Source organism: Ascaphus truei, chromosome 1, assembly GCF_040206685.1.
Source record: "Ascaphus truei isolate aAscTru1 chromosome 1, aAscTru1.hap1, whole genome shotgun sequence".
NCBI classification, from domain to species: domain Eukaryota; kingdom Metazoa; phylum Chordata; class Amphibia; order Anura; family Ascaphidae; genus Ascaphus; species Ascaphus truei.
Genome location: NC_134483.1, coordinates 520,833,997 through 520,861,191, shown reverse-complemented (window position 1 = coordinate 520,861,191; position 27,195 = coordinate 520,833,997). Strand labels below are relative to the sequence as shown.

Sequence of the window (27,195 nt, the reverse complement as noted above, 5' to 3'; positions counted from 1 at the left end):
GGAGAGATGACTGTAGCCATTTTACATGACCGCTACACCTTCCCCTGATAAAAATAGCCACTTCCTCTCACATAGAATACTTCTCCTCACAAGAGACATTTTCAACCACAAACTACATGCAAGTACTTTTATATTTCTGTTAACCCCGCTCAATAAAGTTGAAGGAAATAGAAGGACTTTGTGTGCTTTAAAAAGGGGATGAGTTTATGCTACATGGATCTTCTCACATGCTACATGTGAGCCTGGGTCCAGAATAATACTCACTTCAATAAAGTGGTGGTCACTCTGTATAATACTTAATTACTTTTCCATGCTTGATCTGGTTGAGTACAAATGGAAATTGGTCAATGGGCACTATTTTGACTTAACTGCAAACATCTGGATGTGTTACCCAACCAACAGATTATCTTGCTTACTTCAGGACAAACCAGTACAAATAATATTGTCCTCCAGAGGTCTGTTTGCCACCCAGATGTTTATTAGAGGAGCTTGTCATTCTTTTTCTTATTCTGCGCTACCATTTTGGGATGGTTATCAGGCCCCTAAATGTTCCCCGTTCAGCTCTGTGTCACTGTAACTTTGTGCATAAACTTGTGGCAATATTCATACCAATGTCTGGATCCCGGACATGCTTAAAGATGAGACGCCCATATCCACGTTATCTCTCCGAGTAGATATTTGTAAATAAAGAAATGAGTATTGAAGTATTAGAAGAGCAAGTGGTGACCTACTGGGCATTATAAAAGGAATTAAACAGTAAAAGCCAGACTGGAAAATATTCTTATTCACCATATTTTCAAAACCTATTCAAGTGGAAGGTGCCTTATGGCTTTGCACCACTTTGTGTATATGGCCCTAAATCTCTTCTACTTTGCCTTTCTTTCATTTGGCATGAAAAGCAGCCATACAGTAAATGCAGATACTGTAACAAAATAATAAAACAAAAGTGGATTGACAAAAAAATGGAGCCATTACTTTAACGGAGTCAATGATGGAGGCGATTGTAACACAATGCACTGCTTTTTACTCCAGCTTTTGGCTTAACTCTTAAGAAAAATGTAATGGGAGTTAATGTTGATTTTTTTTTCATTATAATAATTTTATTGCAGATTTTCTATTTTGCCACTTTAAAAAGACAAAATAGTGAGTTTGTAACATTTTGGGCCATGTCTCTAGAAACATTTGCGGGTTTGGCAAACTTTTAGAAAGTTCCCTCTAAGCTGCATTGATGTGAATCTGGTCAGGTGGGCAGATCTCTAATCTCAGCATTAGATGGTTTCAAGTAGACCCGGCTTGTTTTGGGTTTATGTATGTATTGGGACCTTTAAAAGCCAAAGCGCCGTAGTCATTAGAAAGCTAAAACATATGAGGTACAATAAAACTCATGATAAACAAGTCGTATAGCATCCGTACTTATTATAATGCATCACCCTATATAGATAGAGGAATCAGTTAATTTGCTGGGATAAATAAGCCCATGCTACTAATGCTTCTAAGCAGATGAGACAGAATATATATATGGTTTACAGAAGACAAATACATTGGCCCTAAATGTTGAATGGCTATAAAAACAAGATAGAGGTGTGTGTCAGGGGAAAAGGGAAGCAATTCTGCAGCAAAAAAAAAAAAACAGCACAAAACATATATTAAAAAAAATCCTATTGATTTCAATGGGACTTTTTTCTTTAATACATTCGGTGTAGTTATTTTGCTGGCAGCGGCTGTTAGGCTGGTACCGGCAAAATAACTACACTGTATGTATTAAAGCTGCAGTTCAAGTAATTTCCTACATGTGTGTGTTTAAAAAAAAAAACAGTTCTTTACTATGTGAAAATACTTGTAGCATTTAAAAAATATATGTTATTATTAATGTATTATAATGTAACAAGCATTTTTAGTTTCCATAGCAACCATTTACAAAGTCACATCCCCTTCCTCTTCTGAAACAGGCTCTGGCACACCCCTCTTTGAGCCCTGCCCTCTCTCTAGCAGTGAACCAATTGTATCTAGTGACTGCCTGGTCACATGATCTTCCACACAGAACTTTGCATCTTGGGTCCAATTCTGCTGCACTGACATTTAGTGAACCCCCGAGCCAAATCTTCGCCGATCGATCACAGGAGAACAGATCGATGGGCAACTTAGCTAATCACTTGTCAGTGTGTAGATTGTATTGATGCACATACTGAATGGAAATGTTGTATTTATTTATTTTTTAAACAGCAGCTTGAAATGCTGCTTTAAAGCAAAATGTCCCATTGAAATCAATAGGATTTTTTCTTGTATACGTTTGTTGCCGCAGAATTGCTCCAATTGTGCCTTGATATCTATGCCCCATAGTTAACAATTCAAATTGAGGATGAGCTTCCACTGGTAACCCTGGAATCTTTGGTAACAAAGAACAAGCTGATGTTAACCTTGATGATCTAAAGGAGAAAACAAGCGTCTGATATTTGAAGGAGTTAAAGTGTTCTCATTGATTGACATGGCAGACCAGCAAGTAATGAGTTTTGTTAACAATCTCTTTCTCCTCTTTTCCATGTGACCATGTTTGGGGGACTCGTATGTAAGTGTAACCAAACTGCCACTTTTTCTTTATTGTACAGATTAACAGTTGATTTGATTTTATTTCTATTAACCGATGATTAATTAACAGCCTGCACTGCTTTCCTGATAACCGCCTGTACTTTCTTCCCTGTGAGCTCCCAATGGCTGGTCAATGTCTGTTCTGGAAATAGTCATGTTTGGATAACGTATTCTTGGCAGTTCCCCTCTGTGGATAGTGGTAGTTACTAAGCAGCTTGTTGGATTGTTTTTTTTTTAACAAGAACATTTTGTATGTTATGTAATATAATGTGACATTGCAAATACATTCAATGATTACTTTGTGGAGTGTGCTACTAACTTATTAGCGAAACACAACCCAAACCACAAACATGAACCTCATTCTGAGAGCACCCCTATAGCCCCACCCTCTCCCAACACTGCTCACAATTTTCAATTTGTCCCAGTATCCGAAGAGGAGATTACACAAGCACTCCTCAAATTAAAACTAAGCAGCCAATGTGGACCTGACTTACTGCAATCTAAGTTCACAAAACACACTGTCGACTGTCGTCTGTTGTATGCAATCTAAATTCCTAAGACTTGGTGCCCCAGCCATTGCCAAATCAATTGCTTCTATAGTCAACTCTATCCTGTCTGCAGGCCATATCCCTAAGACCTGGAAAACTGCCAGAGTTGTCCCAATCTTCAAAAGTGGGGACAAAAACACTGTCTCAAACTACAGGCCAATCTCTCTTCTCCCAAATACTATCCAAAGTCATGGGAAAATGTGCTCACTCCCTGTTAAGCGATTACTATACCAAGACAAATTTCCCTAGCCAATTCCAATCTGGGTTTCGTCCCAAACACTCCACCGTAACTACCCTGCTAAAAGTTTGCAATGAAATCCAGTGTGAAATGGAACTGGGACATCTCACTGGTGCAATATTCCTAGATTTTGCAAAGGCTTTTGATACTGTTGATCACGTTATCTTGCTTAACAAACTTCAGTGCTCTGGAATAGGGAAGCATGCTTTAAGCTGGTTTCATTCCTACCTATCGGGTAGATCCCAACATGTGTATCTCAGGCTCTAACTCGAACCCCTTGGATATCACCTGTGGTGGCACGCAAGGCTCTGTTCTGGGGCCCCTACTCTTCTCAGTGTTCATCAATGATCTTCATACAGCTTGTAAGGGAGCTTCAATACACATGTATCTAGATGAGACAATCTTATATGCGCACAGCACTAGCCTCTCCCACCTTGAACACATACGTCAATCTGACTTTTTGAGACTTGAAAATTGGATTTCCCAAAACAAACTGTTTTTAAACACTGACAAGACTATAATAATGGTATTTGGGACCAAGGCTACATTTTTAAAGCTTGCAACGACTGTGACGGTAGCTTTGAGACAGGCTATAATAATACACACCAAATATAACTGGGTTGAACTGGACGAGACTTAGATATGATAAAATATAATTTATTCCTTGAAAAAGGTGAACACACGAGATATACAAATAACAGACAAAATATGGACACTTACTTAAAGGTTAGGACAAGAAAAGCCATCAGGATACAGGATGGGCCATTTCTTCCATAATTCAGTTTCAGATGTTGACATCACAGCAATACATGCAGATCATGAAGACACATGAAGGACATTTGAGTAAGGGGTGACTCTGACTTATATACCATTTCAACCCTTCTCTTGCACTCAAGATGCCGAGTTGGCTAGAAAAAATCTCTTTGAAGCAGATTTTGGCTTCCATTGTAAGTGTGAAGATGCTCTCCCTGCCCTATTAACATAGCAGATGGGGGTCTGCATTTTTCAGAGCAGATCCAAATTTCCATATTTAATAAGGTCACTCATTCTGTAGCCCCACTCCTAAATCAGGGGCGTTTGGCCTGTCTACCAAATAGAGTGTCTGGCAGGATAATATGGTTTGTAAGTGTGAGTTATAACACTCACAACCCACTCCAGCTTCCTGCAAACATTTGGTCGCATTCCTTAGTAGGCAGGCATCTTTGAGGGTAACTTAAACAAAGGGCTATAATCACTATTCAACTATTAACCCTTGCCCTCCCGGATGGATCCCAGTGTGTGTGTGGTGCAGTCACTGGAACAGAAACAATACATTTTTACAGGGCAATAAACAGTTGGATGGCTGAAGCAAGGCAAAACCACATTACTGGACCCCAGTCCAGTTAACCCCTTGCTTCCCAGGTGAGAGTAGAGGGTGGCCAAATGGGGTGAAACCCCTTTAATCCCGGGCCAAATCCCCTCTCTCTTGACACCTCCCCTGCTCAAGGGGTGCCTGGTGCCCCAGCTGCCTTCCCTGGCACTGGGACACCACTGGCGTCCTTGAAGCACTCAATAAGTCCTGAGGGATTGGCCTGGCAAAATTGTTCTCCGGCATTGTCCAGTACATTGTCCTGGCCACAGTGGATAGTAAAGTCCAGATCCTGCTGAGCAGGGCTCCACCATGGCAGCCGGGCATTCTCCTTTGCCTCCCTCTGCCCCCCACCCAGTGCCTGGTGAACCAAGTCCATGGTGAAGGGGCCCCTTTGCAGACCAGGCTGCACACTGCCCAGAGACTGGCATGTCTCTGCACCAGCAAGAGACCAGCTATCAAGCACAGACCATCGCTTTCCTGTCAACCAAGTCTGGGAAAGAGCTATGTCACTATCCTGTAGGGACCCTACCTGCCCTGGCCCTGTGCCCACCTGTAGCTGCTCTGCTATACCCTTGACGCTCCTCCCTGGCTGCCTATCTACCCACAGCCCCTCTTCTGGGAACCCTGGGGCATCTGTCAGGGGGGTCACTCCTGGCCGGTCAGAACAAGGGACCTCCTGCCTACCTAGCCCATCCCTAGCTTCTGCCAGCTGCCTGACACCCCACTGACCTCCTATCTCCCCTTGCTTAGTCTCCCCTAGGCCCAGCACCTCAGCCCCTGCTGATGACTCCTGCTGCTTACCTCCCTGCAGCCCACCTGCACTCCTCTCCCCCCTGGGCAATCCTAACCCAGACCCTTGAACTACCTGAGTGCACCTACCTCCCTGACCTTGTCTCCCCCTTACCAGGGATGAGGTCAGGGGCACCTCTCCAGATGCAACCGCCTTAGCTCTTGGCTGGCAGGTATCCCTGGGGTGGCACAAGCTGGCCACTGCCCATGATACCCCCAGCCCATAGCTAGGCTGCAACAGGGGGTTGCTGATCTGAGAAACCCCCTGAGGCTCTGCCATGGTAACGGGGAACTCTAGCTGCCATACCTGCTGCTTTCCCTCCCTGGCTACCACTAGCCCTTCTTCTCTCACTGAGATCTGATTCTGGCTACTTACCTGCAGCCTCCCCTCACTCTGCTTCTCCCTAGCTAATCCTAACCTGGATCCTAGGGACACCTGAGTGAGGCCATCTCCCTGACACTGCCTCCCCATTACCGGAGATGAGCTCAGGGTTGCTGGTGCAGATGCACCCACCTTAGCTCTTGGCTGGCAGGTAATCTGGGGGTGGTATAACTTTGCCACAACCCCTGATACCTCCAGCCCATAGCAAGGCTTCAACAGTGGGGCTCTTAACTGAGAGTCCCCTTGCTGCTCCGCCAGGGTAATGGGGAAGGCTGGCTGCCCTACAAGCTGCCCTTCCTTCCCCTCCCCTGGTACCCCTATCTCCTGCCACCCCCCGGTCACCCCTATAGTGAAACAACGTGGTACAGTCATAGGGAAAAATAAGTCAGGGTCAGTCTGCGACTTGGTCTGGCTTACCTCGCTGGTCCCCGCAGAGACCGCCGCCTTCGTTGGTCCCGATTGCAGGGGACTGGAGTGGCCGCCACCGGCACCATCTGGGCTGGGCAGCAACGGGCCGCTGCCGCGACAGCGCTCGGGTTGGGTACAGGTACAACGGTGCAGGACAAGGGTCCCAGGTCTGTGTGGAGGAACACAGCTCCCGCCAAACCAGGTAAAATAACCCCCTCCCGCAAACCCTGTCCCTCCCCCCACTCAGAAAGGGCTCCGGCACTTTGCCGGAATCGCAGCTCTTCCGCCGCCGTCGCCGCCATGGGCGAGCCCTGGGTAGCTGCCGCAGCAGTACCCGGCTTTGATGCAAGGTCGCTGGCGTGGATTGTGGGGCTCCGGTCATCGCTGGGAATCGCCGACTCCGCCAAACAATGTGAAACACCCGCCTCCCGCACACCCCAACTCTCCCCCCAAATAAAATTGCCGCCGGCAGGATGCCGGAATGGCGGCTTCTTCTCCGCCGCCGCCGGTTCTCTGCCGGGATCAGGTGGATGGCCGCCGCTCTCCGCCGCTGTTGCCGATGCAGCCCGGCCAGGTTCTCCAGGACTCATCCCGTGAAGGGTTGTCGCCCTGGCTGGGCGGGAGCCATCAGAGGATGCCGCTAACTGGGTCATCTTGTCCGCAGCTCGTTAGCGCTTGCCCTGAGGGGCTTCTTCGCCCGACCGCGCACGGTCCGGGCACCGGGCATTATTGTGGCCCGTTTGTTGCCAGTGCCGCAGCGCCTGCCGGAGCTTCTCCGCCACCGGTGGACTAACCCCAGCAAGGGGCAACGGAGTCCAGAGTGGAGTTGCTTGAGCGCTGGGCTCTGGGAGGGGGTAAGCGGGTCGGTGCAGCACCAACGCCGTGAACTGGGTCCACTTCTCCGGGAACCACGTCTTGCCCAACGCACACACCAGTGCTAGCTCTTTCAGGGAAAATGGACGGGCCACCGCAACAGCCGTTACCTCTCCTGGTGCAAGACTTCTGTGGTCTCCGAGACCACCCCCTCCCTCCACAAGTCTCTGCCGTCCCGGGGCTGGGTCCATTCCCTGCTCTCCGGGAGGTTTGATGGTTACAACGGCTGCAGCTGTGGATCTTTGCTCAGCCTGCCGGGTTTCATGCTAACTGATCGCTGCCTCTCTCTCAGCCTTGCCGGCTGCTGGTCCCCGCGCCGACTTGATGTACTCCTCCGGTCTCGGTGCCCGGCTCCAGTCAGACGGATGGCCGGCACTTTGGTTCTGCAGGCAACGGATGGCCGGCACTTTGGTTCTGGAGGCAATGCTTCTCACAAGTAGGGGAACAGTGAGGAGGTGCCATATCTTGTGTTATATGTTGTACACTGTGTGTTCAATATCTTTAGTCCCAGGAACTCGCAATTACCATCGAATTCCCACTATATCACAGAATCCCGCAGTACTCTGTAATACAGGTCCAGTTCAATCCCAACTGCTGCCACCAGTTTTATTAATAAGCCTGTGACGGGAGCTTTGTGACAGGCTATTAATAATACACAAAAAATATAACTGGGTTGAACTGGACGAAACTTAGATATGATAAAATATAATTTATTCCTTGAAAAAGGTGAACACACGAGATATACAAATAACAGACAAAATATGGACACTTACTTAAAGGTTAGGACAAGAAAAGCCATCAGGATACAGGATGGGCCATTTCTTCCATAATTCAGTTTCAGATGTTGACATCACAGCAATACATGCAGATCATGAAGACACATGAAGGACATTTGAGTAAGGGGTGACTCTGACTTATATACCATTTCAACCCTTCTCTTGCACTCAAGATGCTGAGTTGGCTAGAAAAAATCTCTTTGAAGCAGATTTTGGCTTCCATTGTAAGTGTGAAGATGCTCTCCCTGCCCTATTAACATAGCAGATGGGGGTCTGCATTTTTCAGAGCAGATCCAAAATTCCATATTTAATAAGGTCACTCATTCTGTAGCCCCACTCCTAAATCAGGGGCGTTTGGCCTGTCTACCAAATAGAGTGTCTGGCAGGATACTATGGTTTGTAAGTGTGAGTTATAACACTCACAACCCACTCCAGCTTCCTGCAAACATTTGGTCGCATTCCTTAGTAGGCAGGCATCTTTGAGGGTAACTTAAACAAAGGGCTATAATCACTATTCAACTATTAACCCTTGCCCTCCCGGATGGATCCCAGTGTGTGTGTGGTGCAGTCACTGGAACAGAAACAATACATTTTTACAGGGGAATAAACAGTTGGATGGCTGAAGCAAGGCAAAACCACATTACTGGACCCCAGTCCAGTTAACCCCTTGCTTCCCAGGTGAGAGTAGAGGGTGGCCAAATGGGGTGAAACCCCTTTAATCCCGGGCCAAATCCCCTCTCTCTTGACAACGACCATTTAACATTTGGGATGCACATTGATACCCTGACATCCAAAACCTATGCCAAACTAGGTGTACTTTACAGGAACAAATACTCCCTAAGTCTGCTGGTCAGAAAGCATATCGCAAAGAAGATGCTAATGCCAATTATCGACTATGGGGACATAGTATACGGCTCGGCCCCCCAAACCCACCTTAGCAAACTTGATACCCGCTACAATTCAATATGCCGTTTTGTTCTCCAATGCAACTACAACACACATCACTGCAAAATGCTCAAAGAACTAGATTGGTCATCACTTGAGTCTAGGCGCAAAGTTCATCTTTCCTTTCTTGGCTTCAAATACTTTCTGGGCAAGCTACTCGTGTATTTGAACAAGCTCCTCACCCCTACCACATGCAGCACTTATCTGAGATCTGACTCCAAAAGACTGTTCGTGGTCCCAAGGTTCAACAAAGTATCCGGCCGCTCCTCCTTCTCTTACCGTGCACACCAAAACTGGAACAACCTACCAGAGACTCTTACAGCCGCCACCAGTTTAAGTTCTTTTCAAAACTAAAGTTGTCTCACATTTTAATCTGGTCTGTAACTCTTACATACGCCTATAATCTTTATTATCTCTACCTGTGCATGCAAAGTCTTGTACAGGTAGTCCACGCTATCCAACGTTTCACTTTAAAACATTTGGCATATCCAACGCTTTACAATGCAACCCTGTGGGCTGTTTTTCGACGCTGGAATGCGTTATCCGACGCCTGAATGCGTTATCCAACGCTCACCGCCACTGATTAACATGGGACTCACTTTACAGCGGTTTCACTATGCAACGCCACTTCCAGAACGGATTCCGTTGGATAACCGAGGACTGCTTGTATATAATGTATGTTCACTTATGTAACTATGTATTTGTAACCATGTATTATTTGTCTTAACTCTATGCCCAGGACATACTTGAAAACGAGAGGTAACTCTCAATGTATTACTTCCTGGTAAAACATTTTATAAATAAATAATTTCCCACCTTTACTATATACTGCCTCTTTATAGTTCAGTTACATTCTATAGATGTTACTGCGGACATAATATTGTCTCCTCCCTGTTAGTTTAAAAAACTCAGACTTTCAGAGAGTTATTACTTGTAATCCAAAAAGGATTAGGCTGGCAAATAGTGTGGCTGGGGACAAGCCTTATTGGTCCAGGTATCATATTCTAGTATATATATACTGTAGTATATATGAAAAGGGAAAAAAAGAGAAGTGCACGCTCGTAGTGTGATACCATAAAGACAATTTAATACAAACAATCAGTGAGTCTGCAATGGTTAAACTCACAAACCCAAACAGGTCTCAAGCGTGTATGAGTCAATGCTCAAACTCCGTCTCTGACGTCCAGATGGTGATGGACCTGGTGCGCCAACTTGCCGCCGTGGAACTGGATGTCTTCGGTGCTTGCGAACCTGAAATGGTGTGTGCAACACGAGAATTGGTCCTCCGGCAACCGATAGCTCTGGAGTCTTGTTCCCCTTGGAAAAGAGTCCTCTATCGATATCAACCAGTGAGTGGATGCCGGTAGACAGCGTGAGACAGGGAGTTTGGGATTCCTTACGCATTTCGTTGTTGACACGACTATATCAGAGGACCTCAGTGTCGCCTTTTTCACCCACCATAACTTATAATGTGCATGGTAAATCCTACAGCCTTGAAAATTGCAAAGCCAGTACAACCAACCTCATGCTTATGTGACCCATTAAGGTTGAAACATGTCTGTGAGTGGTTTCTCTGGCTTTGCATCTGATTCCCATGCTGTGCTTAAAAACTGTGTTAACAGCGAGCATCAGCAAAAATGAGCATTTCAGGCAAAAGGTGACACGGTGTGCTTATTTGCATGTCATTTCCCAGAATCCATTGCTGCAGTGGAAGCACTGTATGCTAGGTGATAATAGTGGAAGGAAGGGTTGCAGACCTGTCTAAGACGTGAATGTGCTCACAAGTGATCTTTTTATTTTATATCTTGTGATGCCCACACCACGGTGTAGCATCTTTTAGTCCCAGATAACGTCAGGAAACGTCATACTTCGCTTACGTGGGGTTTATTTACAGGGATTAAATCATATGCTAACAGGCCCACCGTCCCTTTAAATCAAAACAACACCTACTCCCTTTAGGGAAAACTAACTACACTGTAGCTTTAGCCCTTGTTAACTGGATGGCCAGCTAAGCTGGTTCCCAAGCCAAAACATGACCAGGCATATGCCACAGTATAAGACAGTGTCTGCATACTACAATAAAGTGTTTTTGCTTATCTGTCAGTCCTTTGGAGCAGACATCGCTGCTTCTGCACAGTCTCTCCTCCTTTCTTCCGAGGGACAGTTAGCCCCATGTTGAGCCCAGAGAAACTACTCTGTAGGTCCTCTGTACCAGCTTCTGCAGCTGGAGAGGACTTTCTATCTCCCCCCCCCTTCTCTGGGGAAAACAGTCTCTCACCCTGTGACTCCCAGCATTGTCTCTTTGTGTTTGTCTTAAACACTTCCTTGTTTCACTGAGGAGCCCAGTCTGATTAATTAGGCAGCAGTTGCATTAGCCATTCCAGGGAGGATTAACTCTCTGTGAGCTGGAAAAGTAAACTTACTGCACTGTTCCAGCACATAGAGATACCTGCTGGTATCACAGTGTGTGTGTGTGTGTGTGTGTGTGTGTGTGTGTGTGTGTGTGTGTGTGTGTGTGTGTGTGTGTGTGTGTGTGTGTGTGTGTGTGTGTGTGTGTGTGTGTGTGTGTGTGTGTGTGTATTGGTACCATGTTAGCCGAGCTTTAATAATCAAAAATGAATAGACGATACCGTTCTGTGGCTAACGAAATGTGAGGTTTATTCATATATATATATATATATATATATATATCATTCCCAGTTGCTATTTTCAGTATAAAATATGATTCCTGCTGGTTGCTTTATTAATTTTGGCTATGTTGTTCCTTCAAACATACATAGAATAGACTGCATATCGCTTGTAAGTGCATTTGCAGTCATGATTTCCCCAAGCAATAGACCAAGTTTGGCATTTCCATGTGGACAAAGTTTTAGACTGCCCTGACTGTCAAGTATTTACAGATCAATGGCAACCATCCTCTGTAGATCAAGACAAAGAAGCTGCTTAGGTAACACCAAATGCCTTTCTTGAAACTATTTCACCAAAGTAAATGAGTAGACATGTACAGCTCTGTTTTTGATATAAGATGTATGCCCATATGCCAGAATATTACCTAAGACGTCAGAATAAAAATCTGTCCAGTTTTCAATACACATCCCCCTTCTTGAGTAGAGACAAAAAATGCATTGAATAGCAGTGCTTTATAGACCCTTATCTCTATTAGCTTATATATAATCTCAAGCTCACTGTGGGGGTATCAAGTTCTTGTAAGCAGAACAGATTCCCCTGGATCCTCTATTTAGGATGAGGTGCTGCTAGAGACAAATACTCTCCTATAAATGTTCAGTAGGAGCCAAATAATAATAAATACCATAAAAGCTACTGCATGCAGTTAGTCTTAATCACATTGTTACGCACCCAATTAGTCTAATTCTATGTAGTGGTCCTGGTCTTTCATATTCCCTGAAACATGCTTGTCTCCATTATGTACCTTTATACCTATTCCCACTTCCTTCCATTTCCTCCAAGGTGCACCTGTTGCGGTCCTTTTAATCTATCTTTCTGGATAGACTAATGTGCACAATAATGCAAGACAGGTAGAAGGGAATCCCCATTATGGAATGAACAGTAGGAATAAACCTGTGTTAAGCATTACAGTGCCCAGCAAAAAGAGGGAATGGTCCGTAAGGGGACTTATGGCTTAGCACCACTTAGTAAATATGTCCCAGAGTATTTTATCAGAGGATATTGTCGTCATTATTCCCATGATGTTAAGAAGATGCCAAGAGATGGAACTCGGGAAGAGTTCCTGTGTTCCTGCGGCCCTATTAATAACTCAAACTAATATGATTGTGGTGTTGGGTTGAAGTGACGCTCTGTTCACTAACAGTTGTGCTTGTAGCTCTGCCTGTTGCAGTATAAGCTGTGCAATATTCATCTTATTATCACATTTATTTATACTGTGTAGACTGATCTGGACTCAGTTGTTGAGGTTGAAGTGGATGAGTCGGAAATGACGTGTAAGACAAACTATGAGATAAAGGAACTGTTTTCAGACGAAGAAGATGAAGCTAATGACATTATACTGGATCAGGCTGCCATGCATAAAACTGCTAGGAAGAAGGATGGACCCCTTGAGGTATGGGAATATTAACCAAAATTGGAGGAAAACCTTGAAGTTCTTAACAAGGAACTCATTTTGGCCTCATTTTAGATACATGGCTCATTGATTGTATGTTGTTGCTCAGATTACACCTCTGCACATGCAAAGGCAAATAATGTGGGGTATTTCACACAGTCTAAAACCTTAAAGGAAAATTGGGGATTGTAATAACGAGATATCTGGTATTGTATTGGGCGGCAGACCGGGTTCTGAGTCAGAGTGCAATCAAATAATTACTGGCCACTGTGTATCAATAAATTATTATGATTCTGCAAAGAAAGGTAGTGGGTAGAACTTTTGTGACCCAGTTATAAAAAGATTTGTGCTAAAAGAAAAGTGCGACCGTGTGATACTTAAAATAAAATAAATGTAGTCTGAAGAATAAAAAAAAATAATCAGGATTACTGAGTTTCAAATAAATATATGTTCAGTCTCTGGCACTGTAAAAATCCATTGAACTGCTGGAGGTTTAAATATTGATCTACAAAATATGGTTTGGATTTTTCATCAACACACAATTTCTTAAAGCAGTCCCAATGACCTGAGACTTTCACAGGTTTCCCAATGTTTACTTTAATAACATGGTATATTAATGTTTAGTTCAACTTCATTTCATTAAAAACTATCCAACTGAAGAAATGAAACAGGAGAAATGCTGGGTGGTTTGTTGTCGAGCAGACCAAGCACCAGCTCTGTGTGGACATGGGCAATTCCCTGTGGACCAACAATGGCCCAAATCAGATTGCAGGCTCTTCATGGCAGAGAACCATGTATTGTTCTTCTGGGTAACAGCATACACTTGTTGTAACAAATCATACAATTAATACAACCTGCCACACTAACTCTGACCACCCATATCTAAAACAAATGCTAGTGTTGGATAATTCCCTCTCTTGGATAAAAACCACCCATCTCAATATAGTGAGAAGTGGGGTGACACCCAACTAAAGAGGCATTCATATTCATTCCCTTCAGTTTCATTGGGCTCTTACTATATTGAATGGGGGGCCAAAGAGAGGCGATCACTAATGCCCCAAGTTTTCAATGCGGAGTCATAATACAAGGAATAGGTGATCTGTGAATTATTGTATCTAATTTATGATGCTATTTAAAACCACATCGCCAAAGGTAATCTGGTGCTTCTGATAAAGAGTTGATATTTCCCCCACAAAATACCACCGCCATAGACACATAGACGTTTACTTCATCTAGGGACCAATTGGTCAACATAATTTGCCAGTTTTTAAACTTGCCACAATATCATAGACCAAACTCCCATTCAATTCACAGGAAGTTGCAGTGTGCTAAAGATTAGCACCCTTTGGCCCATATTCACTAATTTAAGACTTGCTAAAGCTTAGCACCCTTAAGTGAATACTTGGCCTGAGTATAAAAGGAGAGTCGCATTCAGATCTTAACCTTTCACCCTGTGGGAGCATGGGTCACAAAGGTCACAGCATGTGAATCTTCGCTCACGACCTTGGAAAAAAAGGTCACATTCGATTGTAAGCTATTTGGAGCAGGTATTTCATCTCCCCCAAAGAACAGACCTTTTTAAATATAGGACACTGTTTACCACCAATCATATTTGAGAAGCATTAGGCTGTATCTACATTGACCCCAACCAGGAATAATAGCTACTTTATTTAATGTGAGTCCTCATTATTTGTGTGAGTTCGCATGTTTTGCTTTCTTTAAGACACTGTGCTGTATTGTAATAGAAATGTCCTTAGCTCCCGATAGATACTTTTTTTCTTTGACTTGATGAATACAAAACAGAAGTTCTCAAAGACATGAAAGTCATTTATTCTGATCAATGTTCGCGTCCCACAGAAGTTTCTCCCTGTTCTACGGAAGCATATTCATTAAACTCCAATATAGCCAATGGAAAATTCCCCCGATACCGGAATGCAATTTGCTCACCAAAAGGAAAATGACAGCTGGAAACCTTGCTCCTCATACAAAATGTGTTAAAATCATTCTAATGTTTTATTTGCAGGGGTCACTTTCTCTCAGGTATCTTTCCAGGTGTTATTCAGCTCACCCCATTCAGTACAGGTTCATCTGTTTGATGAATACTGCAAAATGTATTCCTGTACAGAAACAGCACCTATTGCAGTTCAATGACTAAGTCCCCTATGTTTGTATTATTCAATAATTACTTTGACACGGTTGAAAAAACCAAGGTGCATTGGGGTGTTGCTTCTTTGTCCACATGTTGAGAATATCCTGTAATAACAGGGTGATGAGTGAGCACCCACATTTTTTTAAACAGTCACATTTTGACCACAGAAATAGCATTGGCATGATTAGGATACATTTTAGTTCACAAAATTGTGGTAGAGATTCTACGGTTACCATGTGAATAAAACAAATTGTAACGGTGATACACAACATGCAGTTTGGATATGCGCCACCCGTCCCAACGTCCTGATTCCCTGCTGCTCTATGTTGTACATGGAGCTTAAAGAATGGCAGAGGGAGTTTGTATGTCACACACCAACATCATAAAGTGTTTGCATTTCAGATAGACTCTGGGTGTACATAGGGATTATTCACTAAAATCTCAATCTGATTCCTTTTCTTTAATAAATATGAAGCTATTTTTATACTGGGTTTGCCCCAGTTTTCCAGCCGGAAGACCTTAGTAAATAGACTCTTTGCTGTTACTTTTTGCCTCCCTTTCTTTTCAGGGTTTCAGCTACAATAATCAAGCTAAAGTATAATATTATTTGGATTTGCAACAATTCTTCTGTATACATATTATATCGCACATAAACAATATGATGTTGTTCTAATGGTGGTTAATTAATATCTTTTGTAGATTCAGTCACATTAGGATAGGATTTTAAGTTGTAATGGGATTGCAGCTGTGTTTGGTTGTCTAAGCGAGGGAGGCCCTGCGGGTGACATTTGAGTGACCATAGACAACAATGGTTAGAGCTGATGCAATTGTAAGAGGCTATGGTATCATATTGTATTAATAAAGAGTTCTATGATCTTTCCAGAAGACATGTCATATTTGGTAATAAACTTGTATGGAGGGTGGGCAGTTCCTTATCAGATATGACATCAGTTTTAAGCTGTAGGAATTTATCTGGTAATAGAATTAGTAGTAGCAAGGGCTGACTAAGACTAGGTCCCCAGTACATGCTGCAGCGCATGCTATGGCGTGCGCTGCGGAACAAGAACTGCCCCTCAATCGGGCCGGGCCCACTAGCAGCCTTGGCGCGCAATTTGCCGCCGTGATGCATGACAAGATTTTCCGAAGATGGGAAAATTGTCTTCAGAACTGGCGACGGATTTCTGGCCACACCCCCCCCACCCCCCCGGGGCGGTTGAGCCAATGAGGGCTGTGCTTTGTGTTGTGCCTGACGTCATGGCTGTGCCCCCCCTCCATTTTGGGCACGCCTCCCATTGCTCCCTACAGACAGCAGATAACGGTTTTAAGCTGTGCACGTGTCGCCAGAACGCCAGGCAGCAGCCAACACCGGGGCCGAAGCCTAAGGGATATTATCTGGATAAGTACTGATAGATTTAGCTGGTAGTGGGAGACAAAAGGATTACACCCAAAAGGATGAGAGAGGGATTACACCCAGAAGGAGGAAAGAAGGGTTAATACGAGGAGAGTGAAGGAATCAGGTTTAACATCATGAGACCAAGATCAAACAGAAGGATTCCACTCAGGAACACAATTGTATTGTATTGTATTGTATGTCTTTATTTATATAGCGCCATTAATGTACATAGCGCTTCACAGCAGTAATACATGTGGTAATCCAATAAATAACAGATAATATAAATAACAGATCATGGGAATAAGTGCTTTAGACATAAAGGAAGAGGAGTCCCTGCTCCGAGGAGCTTACAGTCTAATTGGTAGGTAGGGAGAGCGTACAGAGACAGTAGGAGGGAGTTCTGGTAAGTGCATCTGCAGGGGGCCAAGCTTTATGTATCATGTGTTCAGAATATTCACAGTGCTATTCATATGCTTCTTTAAGCAAGTGTGTCTTAAGGTGGGTCTTAAAGGTGGATAGAGAGGGTGCTAGTCGGGTACTGAGGGGAAGGGCATTCCAGAGGTGAGGGGCAGTCAATGAGAAAGGTTTAAGGCGGGAGAGGGCTTTTGATACAAAGGGGGTAGAAAGAAGACATCCTTGAGAAGAACGCAAGAGTCTGGATGGTGCATAACGAGAAATTAGGGCTGAGATGTAAGGAGGGGCAGAAGAGTGTAAAGCTTTAAAAGTGAGGAGAAGAATGGAGTGTGAGATGCGGGATTTGATCGGAAGCCAGGAGAGGGATTTCATGAGGGGAGATGCTGAGACAGATCTAGGAAAGAGTAGAGTGATTCTGGCAGCAGCGTTAAGGATAGATTGTAGGGGAGACAGGTGAGAGGCAGGAAGGCCGGACAGCAGGAGGTTACAGTAATCAAGACGGGAGAGAATGAGGGCCTGAGTCAGAGTTTTAGCAGTCGAGCAACAGAGGAAAGGGCGTATCTTTGTTATATTGCGGAGGAAAAAGCGACAGGTTTTCGAAATGTTTTGAATGTGAGGGGCAAATGTGAGAGAGGAGTCGAGTGTGACCCCAAGGCAGCGTGCTTGGGCTACTGGGTGAATGATCTTAGTTCCAACAGTAATGTGGAAGGAGGTAGTAGGGCCAGGTTTGGGAGGAAGTATGAGGAGCTCTGTTTTAGCCATGTTGAGTTTAAGGCGGCGGAGGGCCATCCAGGATGATATAGCAGAGAGACATTCAGAAACTTTGGTTTGTACAGCAGGTGTAAGGTCGGGTGTTGAGAAATATATTTGTGTGTCGTCAGCATAGAGGTGATAATTAAACCCAAAAGATGTTATTAGGTCACCTAGAGAGAGTGTATACAGAGAAAAGAGAAGAGGTCCCAGGACAGAGCCCTGGGGTACCCCCACAGAGAGATCAATAGAGGAGGAGGAGGTATTAGCAGAAGAGACACTGAAAGTACGATGGGAGAGGTAGGATGAGATCCAGGATAGAGCTTTGTTCCGAATGCCAAGAGTATGGAGAATGTGAAGGAGAAGAGGGTGGTCCACGGTGTCAAATGCTGCAGAGAGGTCGAGTAATATGAGCAGATTGTAATGACCTCTGTCTTTGGCAGCATGGAGGTCGTCAGTTATTTTAGTGAGGGCTGTTTCCGTGGAGTGAGCAGTACGGAAGCCAGATTGTAGAGGGTCTAGGAGAGAATAGGTGTTGAGAAAATGGAGCAAGCGAGCGAATACAAGACGTTCAAGGAGTTTAGAGGCAAAAGGCAGGAGGGAGACAGGCCGATAGTTAGAAAGACAGGTAGGGTCAAGCTTGCTGTTTTTGAGTAATGGTATGACTGTTGCATGTTTGAAGGAGGATGGAAAGGTTCCAGAGCAGAGGGAGGAGTTAAAAATGTGCGTGAGCGTAGGGATTATAGTAGGAGCAAGAGGTTTTAGGAGATGGGAGGGAATGGGGTCAAGAGGGCAAGTGGTAGAGGGAGAAGAGGCGATCAACAGCGACACATCCTCCTCTGAGACAGTGGAAAAAGAGTCAAGGAAGGCAGGAGGAGAGTTAGGAAGAGGTGTAGGATGGGAGGAAGAAACAGAGGGGATGTTCTGACGTATGGATTCCACCTTTTCCTTAAAATAGTCAGCAAAGTCCTGAGCGGAGATGGAGGAAGGAGAGGCAGCGGAGGGTGGTTTGAGTAGAGTATCAAAGACAGAGAACAGTCGGCGTGGGTTAGACTTGTGCATGTTGATTAGTGAAGAAAAGTAGGCTTGTTTAGCTTGCGAGAGGGCAGAGTTGAAACAGGATAGCATAAATTTGTAGTGAAGGAAGTCTGCGAGAGTATGATATTTCCTCCAGAGGCGTTCAGAGGAACGAGTGGAGGAACGCAGCATGCGCGTGTGGGAATTTAACCAGGGTCTAGGGTTAAAAGGGCGAGTGCGGCAGAGAGAAAGCGGGGCATGTAGATCAAGAGAGGAGGACAAGGCAGAGTTGTAGTTCCTGACCAGTTTGTCAGGGTCTGTAGCAGATCTGAGAGAGGAGAGGGAGGAGTGTAACGTGGACTCAAAGTCAGGTAAGTGAATAGAGCGCAGGTTTCTGCAGAACCGGGGTGTAGATGGAGGTAGAGAAGTTGAGAAGCGAGATAGCGAGAATGAGATGAGGTGATGGTCAGAGAGAGGAAAAGGGGAAATGGAGAAATCGGAGAGAGAGAAGTTCTTAGTGAAAACCAGGTCTAAGTAGTGGCCATCCTTGTGGGTGCTGGCTGCAGTCCACTGTTGAAGGCCAAAAGAAGAGGTTAGAGAAAGAAAGCGGGAAGCCCAAGGGAGAGAGGGCTTCCCGCTTTCTTTCAATAATAATTACAATAATATGCAACCATCTCTGAAGATATTATAACTTCCTTGATGTCACCACCATTTTGTTCTATTTTTCTATGTGAGTATTTATCTTCAGAATAAATGTTTCTTTTTATGTGCTAAAACCAGAATGTGGAGTACTGTTATGCTGGAATAATCTATAGAAAGAGATGCAAAAGGACAGTTTACATTCCCTAACCTAAGCATGACTATATATATATATATATATATATATATATATATATATATATATATATATATATATATATATATATACTGCCCAGTGCAGCAGCATTAAGCTTTGGGGATATTCTTGTAATGGGAGGAAGCAAAAAGTGATTCGGTTTGCTCATTTGTGCGTCCACATTCAAGCGCCGCAGCCTCTCCGGTACATTGCAATCACGTGCTCGCTCCTCGGGATCGATTACACGATCACGATGTCACTGATGTCGCAAGCGGAAGAGGAGAAGTCTTCTCTTCCGTTCCTCGTCTGCTCTGATTGCGTTCAGTGGAGCACAAACAGAGATCTCCCATAGGAACTGGGCAAAAAGCCCATGAATGCCAGACCTCATCACATGCTATGCCATGGGGCACTCAAGGGGCTACCCGCTTAGAAATGAAGGCTAGACAAGATAGATTGAAGCCCTCATAACATGACAAACAGAAACATTATCAGTAGTAACTTAATGCTAAGAAAACCGCTTTGAAGTGAGTGAAGTCCAATTTAAATCCCAGTCTCAGCTCTTCCTGTGATCTTGGGTGAGTCACTTTATTTCACTATGCTTTTGGCCCAAAACATTTGGGACGGGGACTCATTGTGCCTTCAGAAGTCTGTGTACAGCTCTGCATACACTGTCAGCTCTATGTAAGAGAAAGAACTAAAACAATAGTAGAGTGCAAAGCAAAATGTCCTATAAAAGCTCATCCCACCCTTCATGAAGCATGACAACTTGATAAAGGGGCATGACTTAACCCTGAAATGTTATCTTCTGTGCGCCCTGATGTTTGCATGCAATAATGTAACTTTATATTAAGATAATGCTTGAATACATCTTTAAGAACTGTATTGTTTATTCATTTTACTGGTGTGCAGGGGTACAACCATCGGTATGTGACCTCCATGATGGACCCTTTTTCCCCCTACTGTACATTAAAAGATGGGGTTTTATTTGTATTTTATTTTTTATTATGCTGCAATTCAGTATCTCTAAGGGCCATATTCACTGAAGGGTCCTACGCTTTAGTGCAGGGGCGGCCAACTCCAGTCCTGCAGGGCCACCACCAGGTCAGGTTTTCAGGTTATTCCTGCTTCAGCACAGGTGGCTCTATCGAAGACTGCATCACCTGTGCTGAAGCTGGGATATCCTGAAAACCTGACCTGTTGGTGCCCCTTGAAGACTGGAGTTGGCCGCCCCTGCTTTAGTGAATATGGGCCTATGGAATTAAATTAATTCAGACGCTACATGTTTAGGCAGCAGATCCTGCTGTTATGTTATTAAGGGATTACTGTTGATTAAATATGTAATATGGAAATATTGAAATATTTGACGTGAAGAAATAACTTGGGGGTTAGCACCTTTTCAGAGAAGTTCCCGTATATCCTGCCCATAGATTAATAAAAAGAATATAGTGAAAATGGTTCTGCCATAAACTCCCATTCAGCCACGAATTTGTATCGAACGATGTGTACAGGCAATAAGCCACGATGAAAAAATAGGAAACCAGACCCTCCAACAATGGGAACAGAAAGTAGGTAAAGTTCCTCTGATAATATGGGATATAGGAGCTTGGAAGCAAGCTGGGTATTTTTTATTTTTTTATTTTATATATCCTATTACATGCATACAATAGAAGCAATAATAACTTCCCTATAACACAATGATAATTTATAAAAAAAAATCAGTCATCTATCTTCAAGCTGTTGTAATTAGTTGAAGGTTCCGAGCTTCAACCAATGGGAGACGCCGGAGTGCAGCGCTTCTCTGCTGTCACACACAGACGTACATACAGTGGGTACAGTACCTGCTAACTTGGTACAGTTGGAGGGTACGGGGAACTCGCCATATTCTATAAGATTTTAAAGTATAAAAACATTGTTTCAAAACACACATCAAATGCTAACACTTTTGGTGAGAAAAGAGAGGATTTTGACATAAGATAATTTGTAATATAAAGAAGTCGCGGAAAGCTGCATCCTCACCAAACTAATACCAGTAACATGTTGAAAGGGTTAAAACTTCTGCACATGATTAATGGTTTAAAACCAGAGACGGAAAGAAACCCCCCTCCCCCCAGATCAGCACAATTATTTTCACATGCGTTTTTCATGTTTTATCCAGTTAGTACCACTTACAAATTCATAGCTGTGGGTTAAAGTTGCCCTGTACCGACGGCCGTAGTGTTAAACAGAATATTCAAATAACAAATATAATTCTTCAGCGTATGTAATCACTTGGCAGTAGCAACAATAAGTAAAGAAAATAACCCAACCGGTCGGCAAAGAGGCTCAGCAGCGATCTAAACCTTTTAAAGAAATCATTGACATTTGTTCACTGTGTCCATATGTAAGACTGCAGCTTTAAGCGCTCCTGTGCAATATTCTCCTGTTATAAATATATACATACTGGGCATACAAACTATTCATCTTACTGCCTGGGGAAAGCAAGGGATATTAGTGACATTTCAGCTGTCACTTCCAATCTTGCACTTTATTGAATAGCATGTTAATACCTAAACTGATTAAATAGTCTCATTTGCACACAGAAATATGCCTATTGCATAGAATAGACGAGCCAAAAAAAAAAACGCTCTGCAAAATGGCCGCACTTATCACACAGCTTGGACATGGGAGAGCGCAGCCACAGGCGACCACATCTCTGCCACATCGCGATTGTGCGATTGCTCCTCGAGAGCGGTCACATGATCGCGACATCACTGTTGACGGGAAAAGGAGGAGGAGGTCTCTTCTTCCATTCCTCATCCGGTCAGATCACGTTCAACGCTCTACAGGAGCACAGAACGCCGTCTGGCATGGAAAAATGAGCAAAAACCCCATGACGTGGTAGCTACGTCATGGCGCACCTGGAGTCCCAGAACTTGTGACATAGTAGCTACATCGTGGGGTACTCAAGGGGTTAATTAATATGGCAATTATGGCGTGTTCTTCCCTCGTGTCCCAGGGAAACTCCATTCTTTCACTTAAAGGAATAGGACCCTTTGTAATATTGGTTAGATGTTCCTAACTCCACAGGTATTCATGAAGAAGAAGGTGGGACAGACCTGTCCAATATTTGTAGATGTCTTAGCACAGGGGTGGCCAACTCCAGGACTCAGTCAAAGACTTGATTGAGCCACCTGTGCTGATGCAGAGATATTTTGGAATCCTGACCTGTTGGTGGCCCTTGAGGACTGGAGTTGGCCACCTCTGTCTTAGCATATTGTGCTAGAGTTAGCTATGTAGCCAAGAAATGGTGAGCCAAGTATAGCCCATCATGCACATTCATGGTCATCCTTTTTCATCATTTGTCTGTGTTGTGAGGACAAAAAAAAACCTGATATAAAGATGAAATCCCGCTCCTTCTCCACCTCCCTTCCTCCGCCCTTCTCCTTTCCCGGTTGATGTCTTTAGACACAGGAGAGGTGGAGCAGAGAAGCAGCCAGCCCTCTCCGCTGAAAGGAGCAGCAGCGAAAAGACAAGAAGACTCAAGGAGCAGAGGGAGCTTAAAAAAGCCACAGTAACAGTGCATTAACCATGAGACTGCTGGTTAATGTGAGTATGTTTCTACGTCCTGCGGGTGACAGACGGGTGGTCTGTAGAGTATGAAAGTCATGAATGATGTACTGTAATAATTACAGTGTTTAAGCAAAGTCAGGAAGTCTACTGCAGGGGTGGCCAACTCCAGTCCGCAAGGGTCACCAACAGGTCAGGTTTTCAGGATATCCCTGCTTCAGCACAGGTAGCTCAATCTGTGGCTCAGTCATACCTGAACCACTGATTGAGCCACCTGTGCTGAAGCAGGGATATTCTGAAAACCATGACTTGTTGGTGGCCATTAAGGACTGTAGTTGACCCCCCCTGGCATACTGTAGCATTGGGAATACACCCCTTTATCATGCTTGCCAATGTTTCCTCATGTATATGTTGGCTGTATTTCCTTTCTTATTCTTGTGCAGGTGTGTGAGCTGTGCAAACATGACACATGTTCAGAAATGTAGAAACACACGTTTTTGAGCCTGCATCATTGTGCTATCGTGGAGTCACAAATTACACCACAACAATGCTCTAGGATTTTCTGGTTGGGGGTATATTGCTGTTTAAAAGTTTCTCTAGGAATTCTAAACCATTTGGGATCTCGTTTGAAACTGAATGATTATATCTGGATATATGAAAATATTTTTCCTAATATAGATTATTATCTAGTCCCACTCTGGTCTGTTTCTCTGTTAGGGTCAGCTCAATTTCTTCTTGGTAATACTCTAACTGCAGCCCTTAACCACCTCCTATCCAAGGATAGAAGCGCAGAGAGGGGTCCTCCACAGTGAAGTGCCTTTTATTACAGAATAAAATAAATCACAGCCAGCAGCAATGCCCTCACAAAGATCTGATATACACAGACTCCTCGCAATGCTCCGACTCTCAAAGAGGGGAGAGAGTCCTGTCTGGAACTAACACTGCACTAACACTGCACTAAGACCGCACTAACACTGCACTAACACTGCACTAAGACCGCATGCTCACACCTCCCACAGAACTCATCTCTTTCCTTTTGTCTCACGCATTAAACCCCCTTTTACCTTAACATTGCCCTAAGCATATGCTAATGAGTTAAACAACAGCCTTTTGTTTTTTGCATATCATTACCTTTGTGGATTAATGCCAGGGAAAATAACGTCCATTACTGATTTTTATAACGGCCCGTTATGAGCTCTGAGTTGCGAGACGTAATTAATTCAGTGGAACTCCTCTCTGGATAACTCTTTCCATCTATTGCCTCTTCGCATGTCTATGCCAAGCAAATAAATACCTTTAAATATCAAGCTGGCAGGATGTTTGTCGTGCAATTCACCAAAGTGTCTCGAGACACTACAGTATGTAATAAATCGCCTTGTAGAGTATTAGTAATCTGCTCCATCATTCTTTCTTTTAGAAACCTTTTTGTTCTTCCTACATATTGTAGCCTATAGCAACAGGTAAGCACAAACGTTCTCAAGGTGCATGTGAAACAACAGGGAAAATATACATAGTGCAAAATATCTATCTGAATATATATATATATATATATATTCATAGCCCTTGGACTATTCTGCACTATATATATATATCTATATATATATATATATATATATATATATATATATATATATATATATATATATATATATATAGATATATATATATATATTATAGAATCCACAGAAGCAGCCGGCACTCCACTTGCAAGTAGAAAAATTGGGTGCTTGTCCCATAAAGCAATAAAAAACCATACGATACCGTTTGAAGCACGAGATCAGGAGACAGCACTCTGGTAAGTTAGATCACAAGTATTTGTATTGAAAAAGACACATAAACCGATGTTTCTGTCCCCCAGTCGGGACCTTTCTCAAGGTGGTGAGAAACTTCCCAATGGGGGACCGAAACGTCGGTTTATGTGTCTTTTTCAATACAAATACTTGTGATCTAACTTACCAGAGTGCTGTCTCCTGATCTCGTGCTTCAAACGGTATCGTATGGTTTATATATATATATGGGCTATGAATTTCCCACTCACGTGTTTTTGACAAAAAATCAAGCGTTTTCCAACACGTGCAATCCTGCAGAATCATTGATATTTACTTACAGTAGGAGAGATACATTAGGCTTCCATTAGATACGTGAATGGAAAAAGAGCGGAAAACATGGTGCAAATAACATTTTTTTTTTACAGTTTAAAATGGATGTTAGAGCAGTGAAAATACACATACTTCCAAGCAGTGATAGCATTTAGCCCACCCAGGGTCTGGAGCCTCACCGTCCGGAGGCACCCTTTCTACAAGCACCGGCTCCCTGATCCTCCCGTTTCAGCGCGCGGCTGGAATTCCGGACAGGTGACAGTCGGGCAGAACGAGTCGTGTTCTCGTGTCGGTGCACGGATGTAAGAGAAAGAAATGGACACCTCACGGTCATTCAGCCTGCCCGTTCCGTTCACCCTACGCGTGGTCTTAAATGCTTTCACCGCTTGGGAGTAAGTGAGTGTATTTTCACTGCTCTAACATCCATTTTTAACTTGATAAAACATTATTTGCACCATGTTTTGTATCTTAAGGAAAGACCAAATATTCTGCAGGAGTCCAAATGTGTTGGAAAAATGCTTGATTTTTTCATACACCACGTGAGTGGGAAATTCATAGCCCTTGGACTACGGTATATATATATATATATATATATATATATATATATATACAGTGTTCGACAATCCTATACATTTACACGCCCGGGGTGGGTGGAGTTAACCTCCGGGCGAGTAAATATTGGCCCAAGCAGCACACGTGTTTGTTTTTTTAAATTTCCCTGCTCGCGCTGAGAAAAAACAAAAAAACTCCCCCTGCCTGACAGCTGATTGGCGCGCGCTCCCAGGCTTTGTGGGCGCGCGGCCAGGCTCTATATGAGCCAGCCCCCAACGAGCGGCCATTTTTTCCCCAAGGAGTACACAGTAAGTACTATCTGTGCCTTCCCCCCGTGTCAGCCCGCGGGGCCGGGAGATTGGAGCGGGGATGCCCCTCAGGTTCCCGCTTCACCCCGATCCACGTGTCAGCCCGCGGGGCTGGGAGATTGGAGCGGGGATGTCCCCTCAGGTCCCCGCTTCACCCCGATCCACGTGTCAGCCTGCGGGGCCGGGAGATTGGAGCATGGATGTCCCCTCAGGTCCCCACTTCACCCCGATCCACGTGTCAGCCTGCGGGGCCGGGAGATTGGAGCGGGAGGAGGGAGGAGCGGGGTGGTGGTGCTGGTCACGGCCTTTCCTCTCTTCCGACCCCCCCCCCCCGTGTGTGTAGAGTGAGAGAGTGTGTGTGTGTATGTATGTGTGTGTGTATATATGGGAGTGTGTGTGTGTGTGTATGTGTGTGTGTGTGTGTGTATGGGGGAGTGTGTGTGTGTGTGTGTGTGTGTGTGTGTGTGTGTGTATATGGGAATGTGTGTGTGTGTGTGTGTGTATGTGGGAATGTGTGTGTGTGTGTGTATATGGGGGAGTGTGTGTGTGTATATGGGGGAGTGTGTGTGTGTATATGGAGGAGTGTGTGTGTGTGTATATGGGGGAGTGTGTGTGTGTGTGTGTGTGTGTGTGTGTGTGTGTGTGTGTGTGTGTGTGTGTGTGTGTGTGTGTGTGTGTGTGTGGGGGGGGGGGGAGTGTGTGTGTGTATATGGGGGAGTGTGTGTGTGTATATGGGGGAGTGTGTGTGTGTGTATATGGGGGAGTGTGTGTATGGGAGAGTGTGTGTGTGTGTGTGTGTGTGTGTGTGTGTGTGTGTGTGTGTGTGTGTGTGTGTGTGTGTGTGTGTGAGTGTGAGTGTGTGTATATGTGTGTGTGTAGGACACCAGATTAGTCACCCCCCCACCTAGTCAGTCAAAGTCACCCAGTCAGTCACCATCTCCCCACCCAGTTCCCCCCATCAGTCAGTCCCCCCCATCTCCTCCCTGTCTCTCCCCCCTCCCTGTCTCTCTCCCCTCCCTGTCTCTCCCCCCTCCGTCTCTCCCCCACACTCTCTCTGTCTCTCACCCACACGCTCTCTGTCTCTCACCCACACTCTCTCTGTCTCTCACCCACACTCTCTCTCTGTCTCTCACCCACTCTCTCTCTCTGTCTCTCACC

The 27,195-nt window shown here is 44.4% G+C and overlaps 1 protein-coding gene across 8 annotated transcripts in view; it reads left to right on the top strand.

Annotated features, from left to right (window-relative positions):
- Positions 1-27,195, top strand: part of REEP1 (receptor accessory protein 1) — a 112,354-nt gene that overhangs the window by 61,495 nt on the left and 23,664 nt on the right. For 3 of the 8 annotated variants that reach the window (XM_075571683.1, XM_075571669.1, XM_075571692.1), the window contains one exon: positions 12,820-12,974. The exons of 1 other annotated variant lie outside the window; for it this stretch is intronic. In XM_075571683.1, the coding sequence (XP_075427798.1) occupies positions 12,820-12,974 (155 nt within the window). Of the gene's footprint in view, positions 1-12,803; positions 12,975-22,976; positions 23,118-27,195 lie in introns of those variants that run through there. 4 more of the 8 variants (XM_075571701.1, XM_075571709.1, XR_012788178.1 and 1 more) reach the window with 3 other exon arrangements.